We start from the raw sequence: 12,218 nt of genomic DNA, 5'->3' as shown, positions 1-12,218 counted from the left end.
ATGTCGGTAGACCGTGGATTTACGTGGATGGATGATGAAACTGTCGCTTTGATTGACATTTTTTCCAAAGAAGAAATTCAGCTAGAATTACTCGGATCTAAACGTAACATAACCGTATATGAGAGAATAGCTACAGAGTTGTCTAATGTAGGATTTCGGAGAACTGCTTATCAGTGTCGAGAGAAAATTAAACGCTTAAGGAAGGAATATCAGGTAGCTAAATACTGTGTGCAGAATAATATTCCCCCGAAAAAACCAATGAAACATTTCGATTTAGTGGATAAAGTGTTAAATCGGAAAACGGAGCCAAGTACCTGTGACATCAGTTTATTAAACTCTGATCAGGAAGATGAGTTCCATTTCTCATTCAATCATGATCAAGAATCAGATGCATCCAACAGCTGCACTGGCATTGAATCTTTACCTCAGCAAATTATTCTTCCTGGGCCATCTTGTTCACCACTACTTGACGAAATGGGTTCACCACCGAATTTGCATACAGATAGCAATGACACTTTGCTGATGAATGGGGAGCACAGTTTCGATTGCTCTGACAAAGGTAGATAGAAAAACAACTTCAATTTTATTTTGAAGGGGACATAACTGTGTTTGCGAAAATCTAGTTTAAATTTTTTCAGTCCCAAGAAAAGACATTGTTGCATAAAACATAAAATATTAGATTTTTTCTAGGTGGTCCCATGAGGAATCCCAGATTACTTTATTTTATGTGGAGGAATATTGATTGGCAATAAATACACTAGACAGCCATAAAACTATTAATGTCTAATTTGAAGCAGTAGGTTTAGTGGTGGGTTTTGAAAATCAGAAATCAGTGACGATTGCTCAAGCTCAGAGTCTTGATTTGGAGAAAAATTCTAAGGAGCGGTCAATTTCAAAATTTTATTCTTGTGAAAATATGCCTTTTTTAGGTATTCTCCTAGTTAAAATTATTTACCAAATCGTCACATCAGCTCTTTTATCCCTATCAAATTTTCGGTGGTTTGCAAAATTTTTGAAACATTGATAAAAATTAAGATAGTAAATTTTCTAGAGACTAATAATTTATTGACTAGTTTTCAGTACGGTTTCAGGAAAGGTAAATCTTGTGCAACTAATTTATTACATTTCTATGACAAAGTTACCATGGCTTTGGATTCTCATTTAGATTACGATTCCAGGCTTAGAAGGCTAAAAATGTATAGTCTTGAGCAAAGAAGAGACCGAGGGGACATGATTCAGTTGTTTAAATTTATTAAAATGAAAGATGTTACGGGGCTAAAGTTTAGCACTGAAAACAGGACAAGGGGTCATTGTTTTAAGCTATTTAAATCTCAGGCTAACATGGATGTTAGGAAAAATTATTATTTTAGCAGGGTAGTGGAACCTTGGAACAGTTTACCGGAAGAGGTGGTAATGAGCAAGGGAGTAGATAGTTTTAAGAGAGCCATTGATCTTCACTGGGGATTGTAAATTGACTAGGAACCAGTCTAGCTGGGCCCAGAGCCTGTTGCTGGTCGTCACTTTTGTATTTGTAAATCCCTTATCTTATGAATCATCAGTTGTCGTATTGTTGAGTGAACTGGGTTATTTACTCTGCTATTATGTCCACATCCAGGTGGTTTGACCATTAACCTTGCCACAAAAATTATGTCATTTTATTCATTTAAAGTCAATTAATACACTGCATTGTAATGTTCTGGTTTATTTATATTCCATAAAAAGATTACATGTACATGCATTCACCATTTATACTTTTATATAGGTACATCTTTTTTTTTTTTTTTTTAATCATGCAGGTCAACTGCCCTCTCTTGAACTCTTAAATGATGGGTCTGCAATCTACATTTTAGGAGCTTTTACATTTCATGACATCATCCTTTCTATTCTTTTGAATTTAGCCTGTGTTTAAGGGTTAAATCAATGCTAGGTACAGAAGTTAAAAAGGTGGTAGAAGAAATGTTGGATTCATTATGATTTTAAACAAATGTCATTAGATATTTAAAAACAAATCAGACATGTGATTTTTCAGTATTTTTACAGATTTCAATCTTTTGAGAGAGCAAAATACTGTATGCAGAAAAAAAGAAGGGGTATTGGAAGTTAAATTCAACATGTTCCAGTTAATTTCATGCATCCAATTAAAATAATCTGCTATGTACAAAAATGCATGGGAAAGCTCTCAGTTGTAGATCCTACTGACAGTGTTGTGTTAGTTCACACAGCTAAGCAATTTGAGTATTTTTCATTCTGTTTGGATCACATGTCTGACAAATGGATTTATTTAAAATCATAATGAATCCTCCTTTCCATGGGAAAATTTGAAATAGAGCCTAAAAAGTAACTTCTATTCAATATTCCTATTTTATTTCCTTCTTTTTTGTATAACTCATCAAGACATGTTCTTCTTCTACTTTGCTGGTACTACAGCCTGTTCCAGGCCAAGATAGTCTCTCCAAGTTTTTCCTACCTAGCCCTATCCTGTGCAATGGCCCTCAATCGATTCACTCCTATAGCGTTAAAGTCCTTATCTACACCATCCAGCCATCTGACTGGGGAGGGTTGGGTCTTCCTTTTCGATGTTTTCCTTCAGTGTTGGAAAAGGTGATTCTTTTTGCGGGGAACGCATCTTCATATCGAAAAATGTGGCCCAGCCACCAAATGCAAGACTCCTTTATAACCTTTAAGATGTTAGATTCATCATAGTTTTTTTAAATTTCGTAATTATAAGCTATTCTCTAACAGTTGTCTTGTTTTACTGATCCAAAATTTTTTCTTAAAATTTTTCTCTCAAAAATAAATAAAGAACAATGCATCAAGACATGTATGCATTGTATTTTTCCTGATTATTTTTATATAATTAAACTCCATTTAGATTCTGCTTTGGAAGAATGCGAATCTCCATGGGTTCCAAATGTTGTTTTAGTAGAAAATGATTTAGAGAATGGGACACTGGAACAACCCTCTACGGATCCTGACACATTTGAAAGTCAATTCAGTGAAGCTGAAAGACTTCCCGATTTTCTTCAAGAACATCAAAAATCACCAGCTTTTGCAGGTTAGTTTTATATTTCAATTTATTTAAATTTTAAATTATCATCTGCCCTAAGGATCTATCCAGAAAAATTATTAATGGCCATTTTCTTGAGGATTTTTTTAATGCATAGGTACAACTAATGGATTAAATAAAATAAAACCAGTAACATTGAGGTAAAACTGCATGTTGTATATTTATGGCTGCTTACAATAAAACAAATTTTGTTATTTTGCCCGTCTAAAAATTATCAGTAAAAGATCACAAATTTCTAGTACCTCAAAGCAGTCACTTATAGTCACAAAATGAGTTCGTGATTTTTGGGTCAGATTTTTTTGATTTAACGCAGGATTTTTTAAAATTCAAATCAGCATTCTGTGATTCTTTTTTAAATCTTAAAAAATTTGTAGATATTAATTATTTTAAGTTCATTAACATAATATATTTCACACAATAAATGAATCCATTCAATTTAATTTTAAAATTAAGATAAGTTCTCTAACTATTCAATACATTTTTAAGATTTATAAATATGTTATAATGTGTAGATAAGATGCGATTTTGTTTTATGCTTTGCTTAAAGATAAGGTTTCCATCATATACATTTTTAGTGTAAAATAATATGATGAACAATTACTTTTCTTAACTATATTAGTCATGGTGTATAGGAAAAACTGCAATTTTTTTATTTTGTTCTAAACTATAATTTTGGAGTAAAAATAACATTGCAAGAGTGAATATCTGTTACACACACATAAAGTGGGATCTATGTAGTTTTGCTTGTTGAAGTAAAGTGTAGTTAAATTTAGAGCAACATTCTAAAAATGCAAAATTAATTTATAAAAATAAAATCAACTGATTTTAATTAATGATTTTGTTTAAAAAAATCACTTGATTCAAATCAATTGATTAAATCAGTGATTTTAATCATGATTTAAATCAACAAACCTTGGTTTTAAAGGTTCCACTTAAGCATTAACCCTAGAGAAGTCACATTTCCTTTTGTTACGCTAGTGCTCGCGCTTCGGTCTTTTTCCCACCTTAGCAATCCGTGAGACCAAAGCAGAAGAAAGGAATTGCCAGAGAGAAAATGACACCTCACTAGGATGGCTCGCTAATGGTCTAAATGACCAACATACATTTCCAAAAGCTATGCAACCTTGAAATACCGAAGAAAATTCTCAGAACTAAGTGTGTGAGCTGGGGAGAGTGACCGTCAGCTTCACAGATGGGCCCCATTATTAGAATAAGGGGTAGTGGGATAGAGAGAAATATCTGACAGCGGGCGGGGAATCGACCGAAGCACGACTTTTCTAGCGTTAAAAGTTGAATTCACTTTGTAGAAATATGATAGTCACAAAATTATCTGTGATGGCGCAAGTGAAAAGCTGATTTGTTATTGTAAAGAATCTATGTTTTGGTTCTGGCTACATTGTTATTCTTCTCTCACCAGATTGTTTTCCATATGGTGTGGTGTCGTTCCCTATTTTACCTTACATAAATGTGTAGTGTATATTACATGTTTAATAAATGTATGTAGTTACACATGCAATTATCGTAACAACCTATCAAATGCAGTCACATCTGACATTAAGTTGGTGACGTAGACGTAATGTGACCAGGGTTTGAAAATATTATGATATTTTCAAAAATATTGAAAATATCTGATATTTTGATATATGTCGGATATTTTGATATGAATCCGATATTTTCAACTAGCACAAACTCAAGTCTTTAAAATAGTAAATACATCCTCAAATCATTCTTTATTATCTTATATGATAATTACAATATGTAGACTTAAAATTATGGTTTCTTTCAATATTTGTATCTAATATTTTGTTTTGCATTTCTATCAATTTTAATGGAGTTAATTTAGCATTTAGCTGTTTTACTCATTTTCATTCTGTTAAATACTTTTACACAGTTATATGATTCATCAGAAACAAATAATGTGTATTAGTCAGTGCAGTCATAAAACATTTTCTTCTTTACTGAACAATGTTTAATTTTGAATTAGGCACTTTGAATATGAATTAAAATTGTTACATTGCTAATAATTTTATGGATACAAAATACAAGTAAAAAAGGAATATTGTACTATTTAGTTATATTATTGATGTATTAATACATCATAAAAATATAGTACAAAACTTTGTGGATATTTTTAATGATAAATGAACAATATTACTATGATTAATGTACTTTTTATATTGAAAACACCGTAGTTGAAAAAATAAATATCGAAAATATCAAAATATCATGATATTTTCAAATTAAATATCCTATATATATATTGTGATATATGTCGACTGATATATATCGGGGAACCCTGATGATGACCCACCACTTGTTGGCCAAACCTTCTGAATACATATTTTTCACACAAGAAGATACCATTCTCGGGTGATCAGAGCAATTGAAATATTTTACTGAATTTAAGGGCTGTCATTATGTCTTACATGTCCAGTCATTGGGTACCTGCTGTGTTGCTTGAACTTCACACTATCTTTCAAAAAGATCTCCAGTGCTCCCCATTGAGATGGCTTGTGAAAAAAAAAGACATTTGGCTACCCACTATCTAGTGGATTTTTTGTCAAACATGAACAACAGCCGACAGAAAACATTTCATAGAAAAGCTAAAAAATCATATTCAACAGTTGCTATTCCAGTGTCTGAGCATTCAGTAAAAGTTTCCTTAGTTGTATGCAGATGCTGTGAAACCTCTATATCGCAGCCATATACTATACATGACCAACCAACAACCACCTGTATATATTAGTATTGCAACTCAAAATTACTAAATTAGAAAAACATGTTAAACTTTTTCACAATTATTATGTCCAATTTATTATATATAGTGGACTCTCTCTGATGAGAACTCCCCAATATTCAGAAAACATTTTGATGGACCCGCGAATACATATGCATTATCCAGTGTCCCTCCATAATGAACACCCCTATACACTGAAAAAAATTTCCCAGTCACATGAGTGTTCAGATTATTACTGTATATTCTATTTTGATAGATATTGTCCAAATCTAATTCTGTTAACTAATAAAATAGAGACAACTCTTGTAATAAATCTTAGGATATACCTATTCAGATTGGCAAATAATTGAGATTTATATTTAATTCTCACTTCAAAACATTCAGTTTGATTGAACTTTCATTCTAGAACTTGCAAGGTTGTATAAAGTTGCCAAATTTCATTTCTTATCATTTTGCATAAATCCTATTATCGGCTTTGCTAGAATTCATCTTCTAAAAGAGAGCAGATAACACTTTATAATAGCATTCAATTTACAATTTCACTTTCCATTATGCAATATTTTAAATATATTGTGCATAAAAGTAGACTTATATGCACTTTGATTTTCCTCCACCAACAGTTGAACCCTGTTTATCAAGATCTCATCAAAATGGATTTTCAGATAGTCCAGGTAAATTTTAAACGTCTCTCTGTATTTCATTTGTTTTATTAATTCATAAGAGTTTAAATCATTTTGAAAGTTTTTAAAATAAGAAAATCACTTAAAATAATTTTGAAGATAAAAATCAGGGGTGGCGACAGATCAGCGAAAAGTCGGGGGAACTTCATTAATCAGGGAAATATCAGGGAATTTTGAAAAAAATAACAAAAATTCAGGAAAAATTGATTAAATGAAAAAAAAAAATTTTTTTTGTTGCTTTGCAAAATTAAGTACCTTTTTTCCTGTACATTTTCCGCCAATTATTTGTTTAAAAAAAAAACTAGAATTAATGAGGTGTGATTATACACTGCCGCATATTTGTGTATCTTTTTTCCTCAAGGTCATAGTGTTGAATCTTAAATACAGGATGAAGATTGTAAAGTAAGAAAAAACAATGTCAAAACGCTCAAATTGTAATATGTAATTTGTGCTTTTGGACGTTGTTATTTCTTACTTTGCTATTCAGCACAAAGGCATTTATTTATATTCCTAAGATTGCTTCTGTATCTGTAAAGTTGCTTATTTTATGTAGCTTGAGTCTTTCTTCCACACATTCCATGCTACATAAAATAAACAACCCCTACAGGCAAAGAGGAAGCCGTCAGCTTCTTTGCCTTTACTCACTGTCTTGAAGTAAATAGCTTCCTGTAATCACGGTTTCAAGAAAAATCTTTGTTTTTTAAATTAATACTGATAAAAGCTTAAAAGTTATTACTTGGCATTTTTAATTTAATTGCTAAAATCGAATGTTAAATGAAAATCAACTTCGTTTTTTGCCATTGTATTATTTGCTGTTTCCTCAGATTATATGAAGGGTTCTTTCTTTTCAGACTTTAAAATTCTTTTATTTTAAAACCAAGTTATATACCTGTACATTTTGATATTAATGATTGTTTTTTGCATTTCAATGTTGTTTGTTACAAAAGTATTTTTTTTTTTTTTTTTTTTTTGACAAATTATGAAATCATTTGAAATTGAGTTGTGTACATAAGTAAATATTTCTACTATTTTTCAAAAGCTAAAATGATGTACTCATTCATTGAAACCAAAGTTCTTGATTAGAGAATTGCTCAATGTGACTGGTTGTTAAAAGGTTTCAATTTGTTTTACGTAAATATGTCTATTATTTACTTAAGTAAAACTACATTACTTCTATATTTTCACTATCACTTGTTATTCTTGCAGCAACAATTATACTGTTTGAAAATTCAGTTCAAAATTATTTCTATATAAACTTTTTACTTTTATCACGATTAACCATGTCTTTAAAAGTGGTTTTAATAATTTCTTGGAGTTCTTATGTTAACTGGTTACTGGAAGTAAAGTATTTGTTTTAGATTCCTGTAATATTTCTCTGTAGATAATTTAATATATAATTTTTACTAAAAAAGGAGCATCTTTTCAAAATATATCTTTAATTAACAGCTTAAAATGTTTAAAACACTGCGTCTTATTTAACATGCAATGATTTTCAGGTATTGTAAAGAAAGGAAACCATTATTATTGATAACATAAATCAGGGAAATTCAGTGAACTTAATCACGGAAATCAGGGAAAAGTCAGGGAACTTTTTTTCGCAGTTCATGTCGCCACCCTGAAAATTTTACATCCAGGTGTAATTTTATTCAGTGTATCCTTTTATTTAAATGCTCAACTATCAGAAAAGCAACAAGTAAATCCCCTTTGAAGGGGGAAAGAGGTTCTTGACATTTTGACAGTTTATCACAAGGAAGAGGGTAGGGTGGCAAAAGTGAGATCATACATTTTGGTTGAATCAAAACCATTTTTTCATAACAATTAGCTCATATAGCTAGACATGTGACAAGGTGACTACAGGGTTATAAAATGAAGTACAACACTTAATAGAAAAGAAAAAGGGGGAGGGGGGGGGGGTAAACATGTCAAAAAATGTATGACATCATTTGTGGACAGTCCCCAAAGAAAATTACACTCAAAACTTAGATACAGTAGAACTCTAATTATCTGAATTGCTTATAGAATTCCAGAAGAAAAAAAAGTTAAGATGGAAACATACTGTAATGCACGAAATAATAATTGTCTACTAGCACTATAGTCCTTCCCTCTGCAAAGCTAGAGCAGGCTCAGCACAAACAATACTGAGATGAGGAGTGTTCGTCTCATAGGGCTGCTCTTATTCACTTTTAGTGTACGCTTAACATGCTGCTTACAGAGAGCACTTAGAAGTACGCTTAACATGCAAAAGGGCCTCTCATTAAGTTAGTTAAAAAGCTATTTTTATTTAAATAGTTTTTTCCCCCCATTTTCAACAAACATACAGTAATGAAATGAAATTGGCCCCTTTTTTTTTAAGGAAAATCGCACTATTAAAATTTTTGATTTTGCGAATTCATCTGGTCCCAAGTGAGTTCGATAATGGGGTCGTTTCCAAAATTTTAAAAGTATTTTTTTTTTCTGAAAGAGCATACTTAAAAACATAGGACCTGGCCATTTTTTAAATAATTTGAGTAAGTTTAATGTTTAAAAAAATTACTTTAGTTTGTGCGCTTTCATTGTTTACGCTTCTACCCATGACATCATAAATGATGAAATGTCATTCACAGAGCATAATATTTAATGCTCTTCTTTACTCACATGTGTTGTTATCGATATGTTTGATAGCAAGGGAAGAGCGCAATTATTTAATTTGCTTCTTGATTATCATTACGCAGAAACGGCGTAGACAGATGTGCCAAAGTACATCATTTGTCACATCATAAAGACCACCCTTAATTTCAAAATCGGGCATTTTTAAAAAATAATTAAAAATTAAGCATTGGGAAAATAAAAGTTTTTTCTTGCTCCATGTTATTTTATTTATTTTGCTCCTTCTATCAATTTCAGTGACTAAAAGTAATACTTTTGACTGAAGGAAACAACTCCATTGAAATTCTACTGTAGTTCCACTTATATCTCTTTGTTTCATACTATCCAATTGAACCAATTTTATAACAATAATCTTTGCCTTCGATTTCATAGCTTAGTTTTAATGAAACCAGTTTTTCATTTTTGACAGTTCTGTCTTTTAATTAGATTCAGAAACAGCTACAGGGAAAAGAAAAAAGACTGCATCTGCTCGTAAATTGCTACAGAATGTTGTAGATAATGTGACTGAGAATTTTCTTAAATACCAAGAAAATGCCGAGTCTCGATTTTTAGAAAGGTTCACGCAGATCGAGCAGGAAAGGATGAGAAAAGAGGAAAGCATGCAAAAGCTATGGATGGAGTTTGAAGAAAGGCGGAGGAAAGAAGAACAGGAACATGAACTACGAATGATGTCTCTTTTTGGCCAATTTTTATGCCAAATGAATGATAAAGATATTGCAAGAACATAGCATGAATGTTAACCTGTTATTGAGATGGTATATTGCTCAGTCTATTTGCACGGGTGTGAGATTATTAGTCCACCTTTGGCAAGTTGAACTCCGCTGCCTGACAGATTAAACGATTCCATTTGTCAAAATAGGGGTGAGGAAAAACAGCTTAAGAACTTGCGGATTTAGTTTGTAGGGTTATTGCCTATTTGGATAACAATATAATTCAGGTAAGACGTAGCTAGAACACCTATAACTGGAGAGGCCGACGCATCCACCATTTTGGAGCAAACGTACAACAGGGAAGGCTACCTTTATTGGCAATTATTCGCCAAACAGAGAACGAGAGAGTCAGAGAGCGAAGGTGAACATTGGCGAAATTTTGGATACAGTTGGCATCGTTTCCAGGCTGCCAGTCACTTCACAGGCTATTATTTACCCATTTCTTTTTTCCTTCTGCATCTGCTGGAAATCTGAGGAGCTGAAATCCTTTTTTGGAGCTGTTTGCACGATTAACAGCCGAACAACCACCTATTTGACTCAATTTAACGCATGTTAAATAAATGTAAACATCAGCAGCAATGCTATCGCTACGAAGCACTGGATCAAGTTTGCTCCAAAATGGCGGATGCGTCGGCTTCTCCACTATAAGGGCCTTAGGCGTAGCAAGCGGTACAGGATTTTCTCGCCAATAAAAGGGTCACAATGGTAGCTCAACTCTGCGCCTAACAATTCCTCTTCTTACCGATTTCTCTCTCTTGAAAGAAATGAACTTGCTCAAGGCCATAGCTCAACTTCTCAGAGGTGGACAGTGCTCATATAACCATATGGTCATGCCCGCAACAAATCATTATTTTTTAAGTACAAAAACATTTCAGAAAGCTGATACAGTAGAACCTCAATTAACCAAATATTCTGTAAACCAAGCTGATAATGCAGTCTTCTTTTCCTTTTTTCTAAATAGGTAAACCTGGAAAAAATAAGGTTTTTTTCTGTTTTTCGGGTGTTTTATTTATTTTTTAAATCATAATGTAAATTTTATAAAATAAAGAGTTTTCAATTTGAAAATAAAAATATTTTCTGGATTTTTTTAAATGAATTTTTTAACATTTAACTTGACATCATAAAAAAAGTCAATTGACTTTTTAAAATTTAGTACAAATTATTTTCGTATTTTAGTTTTTTTAAGTGTAAAACTTTTTTTTTTTTTTTAATGTGGGTTTTTTTTTTTATTTATTTTTTTTTTTTTTATGAATTTTTAATGAATACATTTTGAAACTTTGTGATCCTAACAAGTTTTATACAAAGGTTCTATTAACCGATATTTCTGATATCCAAGGCACTAACGGTTCCAATCAGCATAAGTATTCAAGTTTCTACTATACTTCATATTATGATACATAATGATTTCTTTTGCTGGAATATATGAAAATTCAAAGCCAAAGTTTAAAATTCCGAGCATGAGGTACAAATATATATGTGTACAAATGTATGATTTGTGCAAATGGATTGGAACAATATATATATATACTCCTGTCTTTCTTCGAGACTTATAAAAAGATATATGAAGTGATATCAACTTCTTGTAATAAGACAATTAGTTGCCATAAAAATCAAAAAATGTTTGAAAGCATGTTTCAAACATCAAGTAACCAGAAAAAGTCTCATTAAAATTAATCTTTCAGTACATCTAAACACCCTATAACAGGGATTCCCAAAATGGTTGCAGCTGGTAAAGGCAAAGAGTACCTCCAAGTGTCTATGATATCCAAGTGTAGATCCAGATGGTGGGTCATGCCTCCCCCCCCCCCTTTTTAGCACCCAAATGTAGCCAAAACTGCATTTTGGGGACTTATATTTCGAAAAACTTGTCCCAAACTGAATTTGTTCCCAAGTATTGCACTTTAACATCCTTTTCTGGTAATGACCCCTTCCATGGTCGCTCATATGCAAAATTTTAAGGGGAGGAGGGGATCAGATATTTTCCCCATGGTTTAGCAGTATATTTTTTCTATTAGTAACCACTTTAAGTACAGATTAGAGTTATTAAAATTTGACCTTTTTAATAACTTATTCATTAATGACTGGAGAAGAACTGGTTTTACATTTGTTGCAAAGAAAAGAGTATTAAAAGAAGAAAGTTCTCATTTCTAGGGAATGGGGGGGGACTTGAACTCTACTCCAAGGGTACCTATATGGAGGGATGACGAAATAAGACGTCATTAGTTTTGTAGAAACATGGGCTATTCAATATTAATGAGTTTGTAAATTACTCTACTATTATATGGTTTAAAAGAAAATAACTAGGGATGAAAAAAATTACCTAACACTGCGAAAAAACAGCTTTTTCTCGCGCAAACCCGTTTGGTTTGGCAGATTTC

The 12,218-nt window shown here is 32.0% G+C and overlaps 1 protein-coding gene across 1 annotated transcript; it reads left to right on the top strand.

Annotated features, from left to right (window-relative positions):
* LOC129228476 (uncharacterized) lies at positions 1-9,858 on the top strand. Its single transcript, XM_054863157.1, has 3 exons — positions 1-559; positions 2,873-3,055; positions 9,557-9,858. Exons 1-3 carry the CDS (start codon positions 1-3, stop codon positions 9,856-9,858), a joined length of 1,044 nt encoding a protein of 347 aa, XP_054719132.1.
* The last annotated feature ends 2,360 nt before the right edge of the window (positions 9,859-12,218 follow it).

This window comes from Uloborus diversus, chromosome 8 (assembly GCF_026930045.1).
Source record: "Uloborus diversus isolate 005 chromosome 8, Udiv.v.3.1, whole genome shotgun sequence".
Classification (NCBI taxonomy): domain Eukaryota; kingdom Metazoa; phylum Arthropoda; class Arachnida; order Araneae; family Uloboridae; genus Uloborus; species Uloborus diversus.
The sequence above is the reverse complement of the archived record's forward strand: the minus strand, read 5'-3'. Positions and strand labels throughout refer to the sequence as shown.

Excerpts from the sequence above, each read along its gene's own strand:
- LOC129228476 (XM_054863157.1), top strand. The coding sequence starts at position 1 with ATGTCGGTAGACCGTGGATTTACGTGGATGGATGATGAAACTGTCGCT. Across the intron at positions 560-2,872 it reads TTTCGATTGCTCTGACAAAG|ATTCTGCTTTGGAAGAATGC; the intron begins GTAGATAGAAAA and ends AACTCCATTTAG. Across the intron at positions 3,056-9,556 it reads AAAATCACCAGCTTTTGCAG|ATTCAGAAACAGCTACAGGG; the intron begins GTTAGTTTTATA and ends TCTTTTAATTAG.